At 42.0% G+C, this 23,502-nt stretch overlaps 1 protein-coding gene across 4 annotated transcripts in view; it reads right to left on the bottom strand.

The window, feature by feature from the left end:
- Positions 1-2,434: 2,434 nt before the first annotated feature.
- The window catches only part of dlgap4b (discs, large (Drosophila) homolog-associated protein 4b), a 135,670-nt gene continuing 114,602 nt past the window's right edge, over positions 2,435-23,502 (bottom strand). The window contains exons 6-15 of one of the 4 annotated variants that reach the window (XM_038697201.1): positions 22,612-22,713; positions 21,672-21,822; positions 20,126-20,381; positions 19,620-19,772; positions 11,245-11,684; positions 10,671-10,759; positions 9,165-9,652; positions 7,824-7,915; positions 4,972-5,142; positions 2,435-4,042 (exon numbers count right to left, since the gene is read on the bottom strand). In XM_038697201.1, the coding sequence (XP_038553129.1) occupies positions 3,800-4,042; positions 4,972-5,142; positions 7,824-7,915; positions 9,165-9,652; positions 10,671-10,759; positions 11,245-11,684; positions 19,620-19,772; positions 20,126-20,381; positions 21,672-21,822; positions 22,612-22,713 (2,185 nt within the window). In that variant the 3' untranslated portion in view covers positions 2,435-3,799. Of the gene's footprint in view, positions 4,043-4,934; positions 5,143-7,823; positions 7,916-9,164; positions 9,653-10,670; positions 10,760-11,244; positions 11,685-19,619; positions 19,773-20,125; positions 20,382-21,671; positions 21,823-22,611; positions 22,714-23,502 lie in introns of all 4 variants that reach the window. The other 3 variants (XM_038697198.1, XM_038697200.1, XM_038697199.1) reach the window with 3 other exon arrangements.

Here is a 23,502-nt window from a genome sequence, read left to right as displayed (position 1 = left end):
TAGTATTTATACAGATACTTTTTGCTATATCATATCTCTTGCGGTAACAGCATAGTTTCTGCCCCCTCATCCCTTTTCCCAGTTTTATGCCCAACTTAGTGGAACAAAGCAGAAATGCTAATGAGCTTGGTTTTATTTTTTTTGCAAGCATGCCTATGGACTACTGTCTGGGAGTGGATTCACTGGTATCCAAGCTGAGGTATACTCTCTTCCTGGGATTAAACAGTTTTTCTTTGTCCGTCTCTTGTAGCCTCTAGTGATCAAACCTTTTCTCACTGTCTTCGAAAAAGGGGCAAATACAAAGAAGAATCTTAAAGGGTAGCTAAACTTTATGTAATGTGTAAGGACATCTAACCCATTTTAAATAAAGTGCGTGTGTTGGGGGGTACATTGGTATCACAGAAGATAAAGTACAATTTTGACCACAGCCACATTGTGATACATTTTCCTTCCTGTTGCTTTACATTTAAACTATTGCTTTCTCCCCTCATATATGGATGATAACATACCAACTGAACGAGGCACATTAAAAAGTGCAGCGTTGGATTGGAGTTTTTCCAAAACAGACCGCTGCTTAAGCAATTGTAATATGTATGACAGTTTAGACTTTAAAAGGTCAAAGCCATCAAGCCTACATGGGGATCATTATCACCCCCAAATCAATGGCTTTACAGCCACAAACCCCCCCACAGTGCAGCTGTTTGGATCATGAATAACCCTACCCAGGAAAGAGACCTAGGTGTGTCCCAGTGATATCTGTGTGTATTGGAGAGAAGCGTTGTTTAAATGTATGAGACGAACTCTCTTTTCTCTCCTCAAGTATGTCACCGACATCTCTTGGCATTTTATACATCCCACGTTTAAGCGTGCTGGAAAATTGCTGCCTTTCATTTTGTGATGGTTGGATGATAGAACAACTTTCTCTATGTTCCTGCCCTCAGCGCATTTGAGATGCCACATTTCTTTGATCTGCGTTCATGTCAGGCACAGACCTACAGTTTTTGCGTGAGGAATGGTGAGAGCAGGGTTTGGGCCTGAAAATATGGCAAACGGGGGGAAAAATGGAAATTATATGTTGTGAACTTGTTTTTAAAGGTTAAAAATATTCTGGCAGTGGTTGCATATGGGAAATATATTTAAATCTAGATGCTGCATTTATATTGCCTTCAAGCTAGCCTGTTTGCTTTTCCCTCTTAAGACTTTTTGTCAATATTCACTATCCAACACACAGAGATCATTAAAAATGAGCCAATAAGAATTTGTCTTGAAGTTGTGGAAAACTGGGAGACACCTATATTGACACCACACCTCATTTCAGGAAAACACTCAGACACACAAATTTTTCCTGGCAGTCAGAAATCAAATCAAGCTAAAAGGCTGAGTTCGAGTCACACAAAAGGCCTTCATGTGCTAACAATGCTATCCACCCCAGTCAAATGGAGGGGGGTAGTGACAACAACCAGGGAACAGGCTATTGACACCCCTGAGCCATTTTTCTTGCTGAGAGTCATTCCCAACAGGCAAACACAACAGACAAACAAAAGCCGCCATCAACTAAAGCTCTTGGCAAGATAGAGAATGAATAGTGGTCATCAGGTTTTTCCAATTCAAAGCCTCAGGCTGCATTTTCACAGTGGGTGAGAAAGAGGCATTGCCCAAGCAATGGTGTGACATTGAGATAGCTTTAACATAACTAATTAGAAAGGGGAAGTTTTTATTTGCTTACCATTTGGAAGAACCCAAATGTGAGTGAAAGACAAACAATTGTGGTTGATGTAAGGCATGTCAGGGTTGACTTTATGGTTAGCTTGTACTTGTACTTGTACTAGGGTGAAATCCTGGAGTTTCTCTACATGAATTCATAAACAAACAGGCATTGTTTCAGACAATTTTGTTTTGGGAAATCTTCAAGTGAGACGGGGGAGTCTGGTAGTACGTGCAATCCACACAATGTTTCCCCTTAATGCAATACAGGGCAGGGCTGAATGTTGTCTTATAATGCAAATACCTTCCCATTGTGTGTAAACACAGTGTATTACAATGTACTGTATCTTGGATTGGAAGTTAACCACTGTTGCCCTCTAGAGGTCACTTTTCAAACTTTCCAAAATGTGAGATTCCAGGCTGAGAAGGGGGAGGGTCCTGGTCCTGAACGCTCCAAAGCAAATCACTCAGTATTGTTGCAGCGATAGGCAGTTCTGGTTAAGCTTCGGGGCGTGTGCATATCAAAATGTTACACTTGTAACACGTACGGGGCTGTAGCTACAATCCACTCCATCTAATTTCACAGTAAGCCCTGTTACTGTTCAGCTCCCTGCTGCTGACATTTAAATACATGAGATGAATTTGAAACAGTGAATTCATCTTTGGCTTATGCAGTCTTCCATGACAAAAAAAGCAAGCAGCATTTAATAAACGATGAAAACACAATGACTAATGTATGCAATGCTTTAATTAAATATTTTTTTCTTTGAATAAAAAAAGTGCAGCTTTTTTTGGATGATGTTCAATGAGAAGAAACAATAATGGTAGTAAAGAAGTAAAACTGATTTTGTTGAGTGATGGGAGGCAAAATAAAATCAGAATGCTTTTGGAAACATAGTATAAAAATAACAGCAAGACACATGTCCTAATGTGCCTCCCCACAAACAATACCCTGCATGCTCAACCTGCAGCATTACTTCAATAAAAGCCCTAGATTATATGAGTTGAATGCTAAGTGAGATTAATAAAAGCACTTAAAGATGCATTAAACAGACAGATGGGACACAAATCCTGATTGAAATATTCACATATCTGGAGTTACAGCACAAACATGGAAAAACAAATTTAATGGGACAGAGTGAAGCAAAAGAGACTAAAATGAATAGAAGACTTCCCTACAAAAAACAAAACTGTAATATTGTGGCCACAAACACTCTGTCTGAAATTGAGATCCTCATGCTCGGTCATCAATAATTATCGCAATGTGCTTTCATTCAAAACCATTAAAAAAACCTAAACTTTACAGATTCTCCCCAGTGTTTAAAATGTATGACACAAGACATACACACACACACACACAGACAAGAGTTAATTGCTAGGAACAATATAAATACCCTTTCAAATCTGACTTTCACTTTCATCATACCAAAAATATTCATAAACAGATCTAAATGGATTTTTATACAAAACAAATATGATTAAGTAAACAAATAAATACAAGGAAGACGTACATAGGTGTTTGTATAGTTTGTGGTGTGTGCAGTGCGTGTGTGATGGCCACAAGGTGGTGCTGTGCAAAGCTACAAGATGGCCAGTGACCTGGGAAGAAGATGATGGGAGATAGAAGAGCATTAATGTTTGCCTTCTGTCCACTTAATAGATCTTATAGCCAAGATAGAGGAATGTTTAAAACAGTCTTCAAATAGATTCTTTAGGATATAATCATCATAATAACAATACCGTCATTAATAATTGTATGATATCAAGAGTAGTAACAAGAAATGACAAAGTTCATCGGCTGAGGTTTTCAATGGCAGCCTCAAATGAGGAGTCCCCTGCTTCGTAGTCTGTAGGGTCCACAGAAGTTTCTGTTTTGTTAAGTAGTGTTTGATGCCACCAGGACCAGCCTATAACTGTGTGTGTCAAAAATGCCAAAATTCACCCCCACCCCAATTGCTAAGAATCTGATCTGCCCCCCGTCGCCCCCCAAATCCATCTTTATTCAGAGTATTTCTTTTGCATCGGAAAAGTTTCTCCCCTCTTTCCCGGTGACATCTTTGATTCGACCCCATATACTTCCCTCTCACTGTTTCTCTCAGAGGCGAGTCTGGGCCTCGGGGACATATATTTCGATGCTGTCTGCGCTCTCTGTGGCGGAGTTCTGGCGAAACGAGGCCGCCTTTTTAGCAGCCAGCAGACGCTTTCGAGCCTCTTGTCTCTGCTTCTCTGCCGAGGCCGAGGAAGAGGTGGATGAGGAGTCTGCACTCTTCTCGCGGCCCAGCAATGGCCGTCCCTTACCGGGCTTCTTTGAAGCTGGAGGGGCCACCTTCTCCTCGTCCTGTAATGTTGGGAACGGTGAAACAGACAGAGGAGGAGAGAGAGAAGAGAGGAAAGACAGATGGAGGACAGTCAGATAATGTAATGTATAAACTGTTTAAGAGGTTCCATTAGTTTAGGCAGGTTTAGCAGACAGGACTTTGACAAAGACATTATGCTGATATGCTGATTGTTTTTTGTTAAAGCTTGAAATAACATTTAGTGGTTGTAGGTGATAAAACAGAAAAACACTGACGGATAGACAACTGGTAAAAACAGGCAAACACTGAGAAAAATTTATATGACAAATTTCAAAGACATGAAATGGTAACATGAATTAATGGGCACATTGGATCAAACTTAAAGCACAATAAAAAAGGATCACAGACACACCGTCAATGCATTTGCATTGCAAAGCAATATAAACCAAGAGTGCATCAGCAGTTAAGATTCATAAACTTAAAACACACACAAAAACATACAAAAGGCACATCACAGACAAGAGAGAGAGAGAGAGAGAGAGAGAGAGACGGCTAGAAACAATGACCAAGACACACAAACACAAGAAAAGACGTTTAAACAGAGAAGGAGCAACAGCAAGACTGCATTTGGTCACATGAGCCAGTGCATCTTAGCCATGCTCCACTGCAACACACACAGCAGCAAGTGACACATGCATGCTCAAAGCAGGGCTTTACATTTAAAACGCACACCAACAACAGCCCTCTTTGAGATGAAGCTTTCCATGCATGCCTAAAGGGATCTCTCTGGCCCCTTTATATTGCACAGGGAGACCCTGTTAAATGAGTTCATCCCACGCAGGGACAGGGGAAGTCGAAACAGGAGGTAAAAAAGAGTGGGAGAAATGGTGGTGGTGGTGGGAGGAGAGAGGCCGGTTTCGGCGGCTTTCCTACCCCAGCCAGGGCACTGGGCAGCAGGGGTGGGAAGTACCTTCCGCTCAGGGGGCGACTGGGCAGCCGCAGACGGCACGGGCTGCCAGTCATTGGACTTGAGATGGTAGAGCTCGTCGAACTTGAGGCTGATGTCCTCGATGGAGAGCTGCAACAGGTCCCAGAAACCAGCCAGGTCCTGGGCGGTGGGCCGCGGGTTGGCATTCACATTCTGACCGGGAGAGGGGGATGAAAACAAATGAACGGTGAGAAGAGGACAAAGTCAGTGTTGTGATGTAGAATGAATGAAATACAGCATATTAGAGGGTAAACAGCATCACAGTAGCACAGTAGTGCAAATAAATGCCATCTCTTTGAGAAAGAAAGGTAAAAATACCCACAGATGTTTATTCTGTTCTTTCTATTTATCGTGTTTGGTGTAGATTGTCCTTTTTGTCCAGCATTACAACAAGCTGTGAATCAATTAGTCAGAGCCCATTTCCCCACTAACCGTCAATTTTGCTTCTTGTTATGGGCTACTGCATGCTGCTTATCTTTCAGTGTGTGTGCTGTTCTGGTGCGAAAAGGACTTTTAAACATGTATGACATGGGCAGTAGCTTCGGCTTTAAATAAAGAAAAAACACATAGTCTACTTTCGGCCGTGTTCTTTAGCAGCAGAGATGGATCAGGCAAATTATAATAAAACTGATAAAAAAAACTAAATAAATCATCCAATACAGACTCAAGTAAAAACTAGGCTATATATTTCTAAAAATACTTTGTCCTAGATGTGTCCATAATGTGAGAATCAGAACAGTGGGTGGGGTATCTGGGGGTCAGATTTTGTGGGTCCCCACCACCACCACCCATCCCAGTTTTTGGTGGTGGTGGTGTTATTTCTTATTTTCTCATTCATTCTATCTATGTCAAGAGGTCAGTGCCACCACAGAAAGAGAATACAGGCTAAAATCCACTCGCTGCTGTAGCTCGTGGCTGCTTGGCTGACTGTACATTTTAAATGCTTTCATGTTGATGTAAATAAATTGTGTCAAAATGTCAGAGTTGTGTATTTTTCTCCCACTTATGTATTGCTTTTTTATATCATCTATTTTATGCCTTTATTAGGTAGCTGACAATAGAGAGATGAAGCAAAGTTGTGTTTCATGGTCAGCGCCTCACACCAGACTGGATTATTACTGTGCTACTACTCTGCATTGCATTACTTACATACTGTACTTTTCTTGCTGCTCTTTCCATATTGATCACTAGAGGGAGTTAAAGCTCAATTATTTTGTCAAACTGAACTCCAAAATAAAGGCTCACAACACAGCTTTATCCTTTTCAGTGACATAACAAAATACTGAAAATGCTATAAATGCTTCAACAAAGCCAAGTAAAATAAGCATGTTGCGCCAGAGAAATACAGGGGAATGTTAAGTTTCTGATAATGTCAACAAGAAGAAATGCGATCATTCAGGATCACAGTAAGATTAAAACCCCTCACTTGTTTACAAACAGCTGCCTGTAAGTTTGCCGTTTGTGGAAAGCTTCCACAGATTGGCAAACAGATAAAAAGTAAATCCTGCTCCGACTTCTTTCCTTCTGACACAGCCATTGTTTGTGATGCTCTATTCTTCATGTTCAAGCGGCTGCATTCACTGCTGTGATGTCCAGACATCTGGCGGAAGATATGCCAAGCAGCTTTTCTGGAGCACTAACCAATACGCATTGTGCAAAATAATAATACTAGATGTTCAGGTACTGAAAAAGCCATGGAGGGAAATTACACACTGGTACAGATATGAAGGCTTATCATGTCTGGAGTACAGTGATATCAACCCATACAAAGCATTCACAATTGATCTGCTTAACTAAGGCTCAATCATGTCTTCACAGTGAAACTTTTGCTTTTGCATAAATAATAGATTTTCATGTGAGCATGCGATTTTGTTTTCTGAATACTCTTGTAATGTGTCCTGTGCTGTGTTTCTTGGTACCCAACCTGAGCCTGACAAAGAATCAGGCTTTATGTCTGCACTGGGTCTTTTTGTTACGTACAGCTTTCCCTCCTCAGCTGCATTGCAATGGAAATGGACCCAAATATGACCGTGTTTTTTTCTCCCTTTAACTTGCTTTCTGTAAAAAAGTTGATATAAGTTACTCCAAGTCCACCTGGCTGATACGACAAGCACAGCACACAAAACTGCTGTATTGAAAAAACAAAAACAAAATAAAGTCTATAATATTTTGTCTCCTCTATTTTTAAAAATAAAGAGATTTTTAAATTACCTAGAAAAACAAGTACCGAGATCTAGAACATGATTACATAAATTAAGATAAGATTTATTGTTTAACATTTTACCAGATATGCCACAGTACTACAGGTAGAATGAAGTAGCATTTCCCTGGGATCACTAGACAACAGAAACCAAGATCGCAAATGAATAAAATTCAGTAAATACTAATTCATTTTTATCTGGCCAACATTTGGGAAGTTGAGTTTCATACAGTACCAACAAACAGTTAAAACAGATGCTTTTTGAATCTGAGATGCTGTGTTAGTGTCATCTGTTGGTAGTTGCAACTTCCAGTAAAATACGTCACTCGAGTGGAATGGCTTATTAGCTTATTATAAGCTCCTTGTATTTTGTACTGGTGGGCCACCATGCCTTATTCTGTGTAGGCCTCATATTCTGTGTACCATGGCTGTTCCCAGATTAGTCAGTTCGATTTCATGCGAAAGCCTTTATGTGCATCTTGGCAAGCATATCTTGCAGAAGACATAATAACCAAAATATAACATTAGGTTTGGTTCGGTCTTAAAAAAACATTGTTTGGTTTGGGACACCACCACAGATGTGAGTCTCAGTTTCATGCCTGTGCAGACCTGTAGAGCAGAAGGATTTACACACCAGGTTTTGTTCACATAGTCCCCGGAACTGCTGGAACTTCTGGGATATTAGGAGCTGGGCACTTCCTACAGCACTGCGAACCTTCCCCAGCACTGAAAAAAGAACAGAAATCGACACACGAATGATTATCTATCTCAGAGGCATCCGGTTATTCCTTCTATGGATGACACACAAACCAATTCTAAGCTTTACTAAGACACATGGCATGGCATACACACCAAAGCCTGCCTATAAAAGGTACAGCTGCAACTACACCAAGTGTACTCTGGCTTATTCATAGCATGCAAGGTGTGCCTTACAATGCATTGCCAAATCATCTCCACTGGTTGGCATGGAGAGGATTACAGTGTTATGTATTGGACTATGTTATCCTCGTCAAAAGGCATCTAAGCTCATATAGATACTCCAGCCTGTCAGTCAGTGGTCACTATGCTAGTCTGTTGCTGTGTGAAAACTAGGACAAACATCTACCCGGACAAAATTAGGACTCCTATCTGATCACTGGATTGTAAAGTTATGGCAATGTGATTATACTGTGGTGAGACCCGGCTTTGCAGTACAGATTTGCATCAGATTTAATGCCGACTGTTAAAACACACACACACACACACACACACACACCCTTGTTCTTATATTGATCCAGTGCTTCTCATATAAACTGAGCATCCAAAGCCCTCCTACTTTTGTTTGTTTGTGTGTACACAGTGTACATTGTGCATTTGTGTGCGCGCTCACTGCTGATGTCGCTGCACTAATCTAATCTGGAGGTTTAATCAGTTCCAGAGTAGATTTGTGTAATTCTGAGGATTACAGGCCTGCTTGTGTGTGGTAACCCCACGTATTACCGCCTCATCCCCTGCACGCTGTGTATGTCTGATAGAGCGATTGTAGGTCCTGAGGAAGAACCATTTAACCGGTTATAGAGGAGAACTGACTCAGACGGCAGCAGACCTCAAGATGCAGGGTTCATTCAGAGGGCCTGGACATGTTTGACTTCAGCAGTGCTTTGACTGCACATCCAGTTTTGTTCTGTTCTTTTTCTGGGCCAAATAATAATAATAATAGTTTGGAGATGGACGTTCATTATACTAACCCAAGAGTAAACCTTTAAAATGTAATTGTATGCTATCACTGAAATAGCAATGGATCATACAATTACCATTTAAAAAAATCTCTAGCAGCTAATGAAACATACCGTTTTTGTGTTGTGAAAAAAATCTTCCTCGCATGACTATTTTGGTAAAGCCACCAAAACAATAGGATAATGCAGTGATCACCACTGTGTGCAAGCTTGCTGCCTCACAAAGGCTGGAGCTGTAGTGAGTACCCTGGCAGCCTTACCCTCCTCTGAGAGCTGGTTGTCTTTGGTCTCCTGTTCCATCTGCTGGCACCAGCCTTCCATGCGTCCCGTCTCGGCCTGCAGTAGCTTCAGGAACCAGTGGCCGTCTCGCCGGCACAGCGTTCCCCCTCCTCCACTCTGAGGAACACTGCTGTTACTCCCATTCCCACTATCCAGCCAAGGGTCTGGAGGTGGTAGAGAGGAGGGGTCCAGCGCTGGGTCCAGACTTTCTGAGAAGGAGGAAGAGCTACTTCGTGTGGTGGAGCGGTTGAGGATCTGCCTGGGCGGGGGAGGTGAAGAGGCGTCACCAGTAGTGTCTCCGTTGTCTAAATAGTCCTGTCCAGGAGGGGAGCTCATTGATTGGCTGGCACTACTGACCATGATTTTTTTCTCAGAGTGTTTGGCATTATTGATATGGGAGATGACAGGGATGTCCTGTGTGTCTGAGTCTGTTTCTTGTTTTGAGGCCATGCTACTGGAGCGACTGAGCCTGAAACAAACAGGGCGAGACTCACTGTTACAGATGGGCCTTTTCGACAGAACAACAACTTTGACTTTGTCCACTGTGATGCGCACAGCAGTGGACAAAGAAAACAATAAATTATTCAAGAATGATGTCTTCATTACTGGAACAAACATGAAATACTTAGTTTCGGCATTGAGTCACTTCTGCTGCTCAATATAGATATAAATAAACAGGATCGATGCGAGACTGGGCTATGTGATAATAGAGCACTCAGACCGGCATCAACTCATCTCTCATCTTCTCTAGCTTCTTGTTTTCATATGGCAAACGGAAGCACAAGCTGAACATGAATGTTGTCTGACTCCACATGATTTCCATTTCCTGTTATTAATCAGGAAGTGGCGATTCAGTCAGATAATGAAATATTATGAATGTTTGACTGAAGAATCTTATTCAATATCAGAGGACAGGAACATCAAAACACTGGAAAAGCACAGCGTAAGCCATATTTTGGTAAATGAGAAACAAACACAGATGAGAAATTGTCACTTAGCACAAATGTGTGTACAAGATCAATTAAAATGCAAGAAGGAAAATGTACAAATAAACAAAGGAACTCTTGTTCAGATGGCTATGTTTGTAAAATATCAATTAGGACTCAGAGCAGCTGCTGCATACGAAACATTAAATGCAGAATACAAAAGTAAGAAAATACAGGAGGAAGGCATGGGGTGTCCTGGAACTTCCTGGAATTCAAAACGTCATGAGCACATAACGCAAACTACACTGTAATAATCTAGAAATGGGTCTCAAATAAAGAGTAAGCAGAGACAAGTTTAAATAGCAAATGTTCATGCTAGGAATCTACTTGAACACCACCAATACACAAAAAACACAAAGACTGTTTTCAGACAAAAACTAAACTGACATTCACATTGCTTTCACATCTACATAGCTTCTGTAAAGAGAAAGAATAGTCAGCGGTGTGTGTGACTATAATATAAATTCCTCACGTTGTTACAAGGACAGGAAGAGGACTTACTGCCACCCGTCCTCCACCTGTACTCCGATTGACTGAAATTTGGCCAATGGAGGGGTCTCCTCTCGTGGATCTTCCTGAATACAGTCAACCTTAGGACAAATAACAAATGAAATGAAATAAATCATAAATCAGTGATCAACTCAAAGTTACAAACAATAACAATGAATGGTTTTATAAACCCCTAATCAATGACTTCTAGCTAGGATATGTTGTGAAGGGTTAGCAAGCGATAAACCAAATCAGGGGTCTGGAAAATGGAGAAAAGGGCTGTTATTTCATCATATACAGAACACAAAGTTTTGGTTGAGGGGGAAAATGTGCCATTTCTATACTACAGTATATAGCCAGCTCTAATGATAGAGGGATATTTGCCCTAATGAGACCTTTAGCTTGCAAGCACATCCTCAGACATAGCCACACACCACAGAGGACTGCTGTTAAAATGTTTTTTCTAGATTCAAGCTCAACAGGCGGAATGAGCTACGCTTCAAAAAAACAAACAAACAGTGGCTTGGAATCTAACTTGACTGTGTTAGTGTGCGTTAATACGTTGGAACCAACTCCCATTGCCTACCTGTATGCCAATGGAGGACAGTTTCCGCCTGGGTACAGGTGCCACTAGGGGCTCCTCTGCCACTAGGTTCCCTTTATTAAATCCTGACCTCAAGGATTCATGCTGGACTACTGAGTCACTTGTCTCAGTGGAAGCATTGGTGGTGGTGGGGGCAATTGGCTCTCTCGGGGTGGCGATGGGAGTGGGGATGATGTGTGGAGGGCGGGGAATACCGCGGGCCAGGCTGTTGGCACGAGTGCTGTCGAGGCTGTCAGAGGAGTTGCTGTGAGCGTGGCTTGATTGGCTGTTGACCTCTGACCTGCGGTCCTGCTGGTCCAGGTAGTTGTCCTGGGCCGACTCTGTGCTGCTCTGCACTGTCACGGAGATGTAGGGCTTGGAGGTTGTACGCGGCGGCACTGGTGGAGGAGCAGTCTTCTTACAGGTGGTTATGCATGTAGAGACTGAAGGAGAAACCGGGAGGGGAGAACGAGAGAAATAAGTCGGGGGGGGGGGGGGGGGGTAATTACAAATGACAGAAGTAAAGATGTTTCAGCAAATCTTTGTAGCCTAATCACGTCAGAGTGAACTCAAAAAAAGCATGAAGCAATTACAGCAAATAGCAGTACTGAAAACAGCCTGAAGCATCGCCCATATTGCTTGTCAGCAGACTTCTAAAAAACGGACTAACAAGTTTTTCTCAGCATGTCCAGAGCAGAACGCTTCATCTTGTACATGAATACAGAAGGACACTGTTGCACGAAAGCTGGAACAGCAGAATCAGGGAGCAGAAAATTACATATCAGGCAGGACACTGAACAAACATACCGCTTCCGCAGGTGACTGAATTAATTCACACATGCACAACACTTCAAAGCCTTCGATCACGAGACAGGTGATGAAATAAGTTTGACCATCTAACTCTTAAGACATTAAGACATTTATATGCACCACTCCTTAGTGCCAGACCAAATGTGCCCTCCAGCTATAAAGGAGATAATAAATTTAAATAAAGTTTGCTCCCATTCTTAACAGGGATTTAATGATTGCTGTTAAAGTGCTTGGTCTGATACTGATGGCAAATGAAGAGCCACCAAAAAAAAAAGGCAAAAAAAAAAGAAACAAAGTAGACACCAAGTCGTAAGCTTTGTTAATGTTTCAAGAGTTTACACTCCTTAGTTTCATAGTCACATATTACCCGGGTTAAAAATCTAAAGCTGAGCTCCTTACAGAAGGAACTTTTATGTGGGCTTACATGAAATCCACACAGCGTGAGTCCAGCACTCAACATATAAAGCAGACTTCAGTGCACAAAAAAACACTCCCTTCATAACTCTGTCCTCTGCCAGTCTGACTGCATTCACTACCAGTAGAGCTATCTTATCTATCAACCAAATCAACTGTTCATGGCTGACTGGTCCATGGATACTTTCCCTCACAGTCTGAACTGTGTCAGTGAGAGCAGAAATAAAAGGCCGTTTGTGAGCAGGAATTCACCCAGAGATAGTAAAAAGTGCATCAGATCGAGTTAATGGGGTGCAAATAAAAACTGTGCAAAGTAGGGCCAAATTTACAACTGTGAGTAGTTGAGGCATCAAGGCGGTCACAAAATGCAAATAAGTAATAACAGAATTCTCATGCAAATAGATTATATGAAGACTCAAAGGCCTGTAGGAAAATTCAGAGTCTCTGAGGCCTTCTATCAAGAGACCACAGAAATCCCCTCATGCTACTTAGTGAAGGCAGACGCTTAAACCTATAATCTAAACAGGGAATTTTCTTGAAACATTATGAACCTTGTGGCTACTATATAATCCCTTAAAAAGATGCTTTATTTGACACCACACTGGAAACAAAACCTGTGGAAAGCTGATGGAACCTGTACAAGACAAACGGCAAAATACGTTCACAGGATTGGGTTTCTATTTAAAGACCCGTTATTGAAACAGTCTTAATATTCTTTTAATTTGTGGATGCATGTATTTGCTGCCTTTGACATTTTTGCTTAAAAACATCAGACCACACTATAATCAGGAAATCAGTGGGGCAGTTAATGACTTCATAGTCTAATATTAACATCAACTCTGCTTCCATCAGATGAAACTGCTGTCAGCACCGTGCCACCAGATGACAGATATAAACTGAATTAAATTATTTTCCAATGAAATTTGTCTGTGCCTAAGGATGTCGTGTACATACAGAAACATAATCTGTAGTGACATACTGTATATGTGCACAGACAAATTCAAGATCTATTTGAATGTGGTGTTGGCCAGTCTGTTGGCCATTTTATTGACTCTGGGCCCAGACCTTTCTGTTATGCTCAACCATTGTGTACTAAAAGCTGGTGCACTCCAAGTGTAAAAACCTACACGGACATAGTTACAATTACCTGTGGTGACACTTGAAAGGATTTACTTTGAGATAGGCGGAAACTACATGAAGGCAGTTTGATAAGGCACTGCATGAAGCAAACACTGTTTACGTGTTGTGGTCAGAAATCTCTTCCAGTCATCAAGGATTCTGAAAAAGCCTTGTGGCAGCAAACACGTGAGCTGCTGGGAAAACACCTAAACAAAAGGGCTGTTGTTCATTGTAATGCCCGTCTTAGCTTTATCGCTCATGTGTATGTAACCTTACCTGTCACGGAACTAATGACGTCACGCATATCTTTGTGTCAGACTAACTGAACTGGCTGCTGAGTTATCAAACTGCTGTCAGTCTGATAAACCAGAGAAATGTATCAGCCTGAACCACTGCACCATGACTGGCTCCAAGGTCCTCCTGGTCCTGCCGGTCCTCCTCTCAGAGCTTCTTCAGATTAACTAAGTGCTTGTGCTGTGGGTTTGCTCCCCTATTATTTATAAAAGCATGCTATTGCATTTGCAGTCTGCTATTAGCTTATATTTAAGCAAAAGATCATCCAGTCCACTCCAGCTGTGTTTAGCGGAAGCTTCAGTGAGCTTAGCATAGCTTGGGCTGCTAGTTTAAAACATACATATAACCCAGAATGACACTCTGAAGCAAAAACACTGACAGCATCCGTAAACAGCAGAGATGACACACAAACCACACCCAAAGTGCACCAACTCCAGACCAAACATCACAAAGAGGAGACTGGACACGCCCCACCACCCACTCAGGTGTCCAGCCCTCATTGTAAAAACACAATCTGACAATTGAAACCTCACTCCAAATGTATGAGGCTGCCAATGTCTTAGCGTAGGCTTTCCCAGGGAAGCTAAATGTGATGCTTTGGTAGATGGAAAACTTCCCCAGCTCCACATTTAAAAAATTTAACCACCAACTCAATCTGCTAGTCAAAAAGCCGCCCCAGACATCCATGAGACAGGAAATAGACATGTCAAGCATAGCATCTCAGTAATATCCAGAGCTGTCATAATTATAGGAAAGATCTTGTCCAATCTTGGCATCTTGCAAGACAGAAATCCAGCCTAACAAATGTATTTTAGGAAAACTTGCAGTTTAGCATCAATCATGCTTAACAGTACATGTCACTAGCCATGGATTATCCACTGGCCTCTGACCACCATCCTTGCCTTAGGAAAAGATGCTGAAACAGCTTTTCACTGTCCATGTCACCTCTCATGACGGAGATAAATGCTGGGCAGGACAGGGTTGTCACCGTCACGGCAGCTACAGTGCGCCGGCTCCAATCCTGCATCCCAGTCTGAAGAATAGCTGTCACTAACTAGGTTTGAGCAGGCATAGATGTGTGTGTGTGGTTGTGTGTGTGTCATTGTGTTTGGACACCTGCCTTGCGGTTCTCCATGTGTCACATCATGCTTTCATCAGTATGAGCAGAATTCACCCTTAAGTCTTAATACCACAGAATCTACTTTACCACCAAAAACAAGCCCGAAAATCATAACTGACAGCTGCCTCTGAGATTAGACAGGATAAAGTAGCAGAGCCGCACACAATAAATGGGCCAGGCCAATATTATCAGCCGAGTTTAGCTCACCACAAAATCGTCCATGCTGTATGGCTCATTCTTGAGATTGCAGTGATTCTACTAGACACGGCCTAACAATGGCGTGCACAGGGACAACCACACAAGTGATCAGACCAGTTTTGTCTGTTCCCACTGTACAACGGCTGTAGCAGGTGGTTTTGCCACATCTCAGATATCAGCAGTGAAAACTGGTGAGTGATTGATGGTAGAATAATGGCTAAAACAAAAAAAGACAAGGTTGTAAAAGCAGAATATTATGGTGTGTCAAATAAGACTGTAGCCAAGAAAACAACATTTAGCCGATTCCTGATAAATGCTTGTTAAAAGCCAGAAAATGCACCAATGGCAGAAATGTCCCACAGACAGATATATAGTGAGTGGCACATACTCTAATTCAGACTGTTTGTTTATGCCCATTTTACAGAACTCAGCCACACAAACATACACAGCTGTGCAAGCATAAAACACATCCCGTGTGTACATAGCTACTGACAGTAGTACAAAAGCTGATAAAGCCTTTCCTTCACCAAAACACTCGTCAGCGTCACAGAAAAGAGCTATAACAATGGACCTGAAGCCAAATACTGTTTCTTCTTAAATAAGCAGATTTATGTGTACAGGAGTTGCACAGAAAACGTTTTGGTTGCCCTACAGAAGGGAATTTGACAACAGAAACAACCAGACGCTTTGTGCCAAAATGTCTGAGTGGAATCTGGAGTGGGCAGCGAGCGCTGCTGTTTTCATGCCATCTGGACAGTGGTTCTGTTGTCCACTGTGAGCCCTGGTTCAAGATGTGATTTTCATGGCTGGAAAACACTTAGCTGCGAGAGGCTACAGCAGCTGAAAACAGTTTCCAACAACCACCGTGACTGCTTTGCACTCACCGAGCCGATGTTTAAAACCGTCTCAAATCTCCAATGATGCATCAGCATTTGAATGGATTCATCCCCTCATTTAAGACCCTGATCCAATCAGTCTCCCATCTTGCTTATTTAATCCACTTTGGAGGACAAAAACTGAGGGTAAGTGAAGTGGTTGGTGTATCTGAGGATAGTCAAACTATCTATATAACTGTGAGACAGATGAAACACTCAGGATGACAGTTTTGGCCCCGCTTTTGGGAATGAGTGTTTTAAAGCCTGCTGAACTATTTGACGGGCAAAAACATACATTTTAAGATGACTGGTTGAGGTGGTGCTGTTCTGTGGGTTGGCTGGAGCTGGAGAGCAAGCAGGGGCAATGAAAGACAAAAGGTGGATTGTGATGCTCTATTTAACAGTAGGTGCTTGCCAAGTTGCCTTCAGCCTGCCAGCTGACCCATCTGTATTGTTTAATCAATTAACAGCCACAAGACATGCCCTGCCTGAAACTATTGCCGCTCCACGTATCACCATAGCCAGTATTCCCATGAATTATCACATTAAAAGCTTGCGACAACAGCTATAAAACCGCACACACTTTTTTTTATTAAACGTGACCTCAAAATGGGATTTAATCCATGTTGCAATACACAGGACGCTGAGAGGGACAAAAGTGGGGCAGCCCTCAAATAATCCCCCCACCCCACTGTCCCCCTCTATTTCTGCATCCAAAAAGATACAGCTTGTATGGAGACACTTGAATGCATTTAACTGCTAAAACGGCCATCCAGACAACTAACATAGGCTACATATAACTTGTTCTCATACAGTTTCAACAGCACTTATCCCAGGGTGGAGCATCACAGCCATGAGCGTACAGGTAGAGGGAACATGCTTTCCTGGTGTCAGCAACAGAGCACTTTGTACTGAACACTCAATAATTAATATAGTGAGGAGTGCATACAACAGCACCGCTGGAAGCATGATAGACCATAAAAATTTAAATGACTGAGGCAGTCAGAGAGAAAAAGAAATAGAATATCAGATATTTATCTCAGAGTTCTGAGATATCAAACTGACTAACAGTACTTTGCGTCTGACTGAATAACTTATTACTTAAATTGAACATGTTAGACAAGTTGTATTTAGCTGCAGTAGGTCAGCAAATGAGCATATTTAACGCAAAGCGTGAACTCAGTGCAGAAAGTCAAAGTCGTTATCAATGACACAGACAGACACAGCCATTCTGAAGGGCACCTGCTGAAGTTGGTTGAATTCATTCTCAAGAGCACAACCACCCAGTGATGCATGATATTAAAACTGTGGATACCGGGTGCTCCAAGAGTGGGTGAGGAGACAAACCGAGAGAAAGTAGTTACCGTTAACAAACGTCCGTTATAAGTTTCGGTGGTCAACCGTTAAAGAAGGTCCAGTAACCAAACATGCGAGGCAACCATCGTTAGTAACGGACAACACACTGACCACAATTAACCTCAACGATAAAAACGGCACGGTTAAAACACCTACCGTGCTGCCAGGCGCAGACAAGTAGTACACAGCACAGCGCTGTCTTCAATTAAGGCTTAAAATATTTTCAGGCCAGCTGGAAACGGAGTGGACACTCGCCGTCTCCGTGAAGGCTGTGGAGGAGAGAAGCCGGGTTTGGTGTCTTTTGTTTTGTGTGTCTCTGAGCCCGAGGGAGGCGTGTGCGCTGATGCCTTCAGGAGCGCCTCGGACACTCACACTCCACAGTTTCATTACTGTATATGATTTTGGTACACGTTAGGGTGCTTTTGTTGGCAACTGAATAACAACGCGGATACTGTAGGAGAGTTACCTTATGGGGACACATTTCTACTGCGTGTTGCAAAAAAAGAAAGAGAAAAAAAAGCCCAATGCTCTGTCATGTCACACCTCAATAACTGCGTCTGTCTCATTCATCCTCTCTATGCTGAAGGTCTCCTTGCTCAGACACCCGGGTCACTTCCCTTGCAAGTGTTGTGTTTGAATTCTTCCTGCATGCACCTCGCGGCTGGTAACGCTCATGTAAGATGGAAAAAGAGGTGGATGCAAATCTCGGCAGGTAGCCTACAACATCTGTCCTGCCGAATTATGCATCCATGTCTTAAGGTCCTTTTCTGACACAGTTCAGACACTTGGCTGTGCTCATAGATCAAACGCGGTAATCAGGACATCTTTTAGCTGAATCTCAATGAATGCTACTTCTACTAAGTGTAATAAAATATTAACGACTCTAAACGTTGAAAAAAGAAGACTTCGAGTCATTTATCACAATTGATGAATCCCACGAAGGATATTATAGCGTTTAAAAGCAGTATTTGGAGGTACATGCAATTCTCGGCTGGCATGCAAAACTCGGTATAACACCGGCACTGATGGATTGATTACCTATCGTATTTAAGGCTGTATTATATCCTTACATCACACAAAACACAATTGTTGAACCACGAAAATGCACTATTAATACTGCACATCACACAACCAAATAATCAAAACAATGCAGAGAAATGCAATGGGATGCAGACTTGGAAATTTGAAAAAGAAAGGGGGAAGCTAACTTTCTCCCATCAGCATTATGTGCAAATAACATAATGTGTGCACGTTGTTATATTTAGCCTATGCATATTCTGTAGCCCACATGCATCCATACATTTGCACTCTAACCCTGTCCACTTCTCTTCTATATAAGATATTTTTAATATATTGACATATACTGTAGCTTATTATATCTGTAAAACTCCACTGTACATATTGTAAGATATAGCATAACTGTACTCGTCTGTAAAATCACTATATTTCAGCACTTCTGGTTAGATGCTAACGCCATTTCATTAGCTCTGTACCTGGCCTCTGCATAATGACAATAAAGTTAAATCTAATTTAAGAAAAAAAGAAAGAAATCCGACAAATTGTCAAAACATGTCGATTGACTGGAACGTTTGTTGGGGATAAAAAAAAGCCTTCAGACTATCCTGGAGATCTTCAGCAACAGACAGGGAAGGAAGACAGGGAGTTGCAATATGCTACCACCCTGAAGGCAGCACGTGCTGGAGACTGGTTAAGAGCGCCACAAGCTGGATGCTCTATGGTAATAGCCTACCTGCTTTTATACAGTCATGTTAATAACGCAACCACATGCACATAATATCCATACTCTAATTCTGACCTCAGGGAGCAGTCAGATGTCAACAACCAGTATAAAGCTTCTTTGTCTAATGTGTGTCATCACACACGTGCAATTCCTGCTATAGCAAATTCATTATCAAGGTAACATGCAAATTGCCCAGTGTATTCCTGTGCTGCTGTGTCCTGTAACTACATCTTGTAATAATCTCATTGATAACCAAACTCCACAGTGATGCTTCACCGTGAACAGCAGTGTGATCTAGTGTCCATCTGATAAACAGCTGTCCCGTGGCTCTTTTTGATCAACTTTGTCTTGATGCTGAGTTTTAGGTTGTTGTTCTTTTTTTGTAGTCCTTTAAGTGGTATATTAAAAAACATATTTTTTTAGGGTAGAAGAGTTGGTTTCAATTTGTTACCTGTGCGTGTGGGTAGGATGCGTGGTCTGTCTGTCCCCAAACGCTGAAGACAAATTGCAAGCTGTTTCTCCTTTGGGGCTTTGTCCAAGCCAGCGGCTATCAGGTAAGAGCCAAACTGTTCTTTCCATGTCTTCCACTGTGTGGACAGGTTGTCTAGCATGGGCAAAAGAGGCTGCATTTGAGCTAAATATGCTGGTGCGTGCATGTTGGAGGACTACTGTACCACCCAGGACCAAGGCTATGAAGAGCATTCAGAGAAATGTTATGGAAAATACAACACTCTGGAAAAGGGGTCACAGCTTTGCAAAAATAATCAAGGTTTGATAGCCAAATAATAACCTAAACAAATATATACACTATATAGATTGTGTTCGCGAATGAATGTACAGCATTCAGATTGAAGTGTGGCGACAGATAACACTACGTCATGGTAAAAGCTCTTCCAATTTCCCACTGTGTGGTTTATGAAGTAAAACAAATTATCTGTTTTTCAGCCAATGACTCACCAGTGCTGGAGCTGTATGTGCGAACAGTGGTGTCAGTCAGAGGCGGTGAGCAGCCTGAGTCTATGGACGCTGTGTCGTCATCTTGGGAACAGCCAGCCTGGATGGCTCTCAGGTAGCTGTGGCTGCGTGATCGGAAGCATGTTGGCATGGGCAAGTCTGGAGGCTCTGGGTTGTCCTGAGATTGAGAACGGGAATCTCTGTATGTGGACTCGGAGCCGCGGTCCTCGTAATGATGGCTCATTTCCAGGTCCCGTAGCTGGAGGGAAGAAAGGCCAATAATTGCAAAGACGTAACAGTGGTGTGTGTTCATTTGGATCACAATAGCTGCTCCGAGTGCTGGAGGTGACCACTAACTGCCCAGCTGAGTGTTTCTGTAAAGGGCATTCTCCACCTATGAGACACTTTAATAGGATGCAATTAGATGGCCCACAAATGGTCAAAAGTACAACTGCATGACATTTAGGTATGGTGGTACAATTAGTGCAAGTATTGTAGATCACAGTGCTCTTAAACCTCAGTGTTGCTCCTCATGCTTCTCTTCATGCTGTTTTTTTGATGGGCTGTCATTTCATCTGTAAAATGCATTTCTTACAGATAAAATAAATGCTAAGGCAAGAGACATCACTTTAAAACTTTTTATTGAGAGCTCTTTTGAAGAGTAAGTACCAGCCTTGCAGATGATGGGTTTCATTTTCTGTTGATTGACAGAAACAGCCCAAATGTGTTTGTAGCAAAGTTATTTTGATGGTTCAGAGGTGGGTGATTGCAGGAGAGGCAGCATTTTGGAGTCATGTTAAATGTTGGGTATTCGTACTTTTCACTTGCTCTGAATCAAATAAATTTTGTTGGTAAAAGGTTTACAACTTGACCCCTTAAATTATAATGTTTTTTAAATGTGTTTGGTATGCTGCTGTGCATGTAAATTAAAGCAATAAATTCATATACTGGACACATTTGTTAAGGCCATGATCTGTCAGAGATTGGGTGCAAATCCTGTACTAATAGCCTGCACTGTCTCATTTGACTAGTTCATTGAAAAAGATCAGAGCCACTTCACGTAGTTGTTCATCATCTCAGTGACCTTGTCAGAGGGAAGCTAATGGCTCTTATGTAAGTAGATGAATTGCACATAAAACTACCAATGTCATTTATTTGACTTTTAGGTTCGTAACATTAATATGAGATACATTTGGTAAAAAGGGATTCTTTGTTTGCTGGAAGCTCATTCATTCAAGTCATTCAAACTGTATCTGTGAAAATGCTAATTATACTACGGAAATGAGTATTAGCAGCTCAAGGCAGACAAAGGAGTCTTTGAAATGGGTGATTTGAAAGTAGAAAGTTTGCTAGGAGCTAAGTGATGTAAATTTCGAGCCAGCACAAATGTGTTCTTAACTCGTTTGAAAAATATCAGCTGAGCTAAAGACAGACAAAGAGACCCAAACGGACAGAGAAAAATTGGAATTCATTATTTCAGCTCTGACTGCTGCTCACTAACCCCACATTTAATTCGGTCCCTGTCTGTCCTGTACAAGAAGGCACTGACCTGTTCCATGCAGCTACGTCTGCCCAAGGTGCTGCAGGCCTGGCTGAAGTCATCATCATCCCAGCGTGGCAAAGACGACCCTGTCTCCCCAATGCAGTCTAGGTTGTCCAGGCTGCGATTATTGGAGAGCTCTCTGAGAGATGGAAGACAGCTGGAAAGAGGAGTAAGGTGGGAGTGAAAAGAAAGATAAAGGAGATGTGTTAAGGATTTGAAACATAAGTAGGAAAATTAAAGGCAACGTCAGCAGTGCAGGAGGACATATTCAGTGAAAAGATGCAAAAACAGTTGTTGTTATTATATGATGACAGGGAGGCAGAAAGGAAACATGGATTGCGGGAGAAAATGAATGATCAGCAAAACCAGGAATTGAAAGAGAGATAAAAGGAAGATAAGGTTGTTATTCAAGTTATCCCTTTCATTTCCACTTTCATTTGTGAGTCACCATGACTCAGAATCTCGACTCCATTCCAGTTTCATCTAATTTTAGCATTTGAGCATGCAAAGCCAGTGATGTCAGGCAACGCATGTACACAGGTCTCTCTGCCATCATGGTGCCAAAGACAAAGAACAGGTTTAGATTTTAATCAAGCAGCAACTCTGAAATTTTTACATATTCTTTGTTGGCACACAGTGATAGTAGCATGACAGTTAAAGCTGACAGGCCGTGGGCTATGGACACAGATGTCCCCTCATTCCCCCAGTTGAATAGTGTCAAACTCAGCTACTTTTCACCTAAAAGCACTGGGCAGATGGTATTTACAAGCTTAAGGGAGGTTGGCAGTTGTTGGCAGCAGGGCATGAATTTGGCATTTGGAGTTGCCACTGACTTTACAGACATCTGGAGGGGGGCAGTGCAGAGTCAATCATTGTAAATGATCCAATCAGACATAAGCGTTTTGCACCACACCCCTGAGACATGGCTTACAGACCTATCACTGACCTGCTCATTGACCTGCCCAGCTGGTGCAAAGAGGACACACTGTGGAGTGGAGACCACAGCGCATCCAGCTCCCCCTGCAACAAGGTGTACTCCAGGGTTCTGCTGCTCACGCCAATCAGGGTGGAGCAGACCGGAAGAGAGTGGGGTTGGATGATCAGGGATTGGCAGGGGGAGTAGGGTTAGTCATTCAAGCACGCTTTAGGGAAGAATAAATCCTTAAATTTCTAAACAGACTTTGGATTTTGAAATCTTTTATTCATGTGGAGGTGTGTGTGTCAGGTAGACCCGTGGCTCTGTTTCCGAAAGTGATGCCCTCTTGTTTCGGTTGAATGGAGTTGTATTTTCTTACATCAACACTCAATCTGTGATCCAACCAGAAATATAAAAAGTGTGTGCATTTTGACACTGCAACCTCCAAATTTGAGGGAAACAAAAACGACAGCTGCTTTATTGGCATTTAGAGGCATTGTCACAAACGTTGTCATTTCAATTCCTGGAACAACCTTTGTTAATATTAAAAGTCGATTATAGCATACATGCATGCTGACGGAAATGTAAAGCATAGTTAAATTGACTTATGCTGACTGTGTTGCATTTATGTATCTGAATGCATTGGCAAAACATTAACACACATCCAAAATAGAGTACAGTACAGCAAAGCAACAAAATATATGGCAAAAGAAATGATTAAAATTTCATAAAGTTCTGTCCTGCAGACAGTCTTTTCAGACAGAAACCTAAGAATGCAGAAAATCTTTTTTCTTGGACAGCAGATGTAACTGCTGCCAAAATGTTTTGCCACAAAAAATAAATAAAAAAAACGTTTTGCCACTTTATGGCAGTGTGACTGTTCCTCTACAAAACACTCCCACACCCCTAAAATCTGAGTAA

The sequence above is a fragment of the Micropterus salmoides genome, unplaced genomic scaffold, assembly GCF_014851395.1.
Source record: "Micropterus salmoides isolate LMB-PRFRI ecotype aquatic unplaced genomic scaffold, ASM1485139v1 Ms_hic_scaffold_4, whole genome shotgun sequence".
Classification (NCBI taxonomy): domain Eukaryota; kingdom Metazoa; phylum Chordata; class Actinopteri; order Centrarchiformes; family Centrarchidae; genus Micropterus; species Micropterus salmoides.
This window is presented reverse-complemented; position numbering and strand designations above follow the sequence as displayed.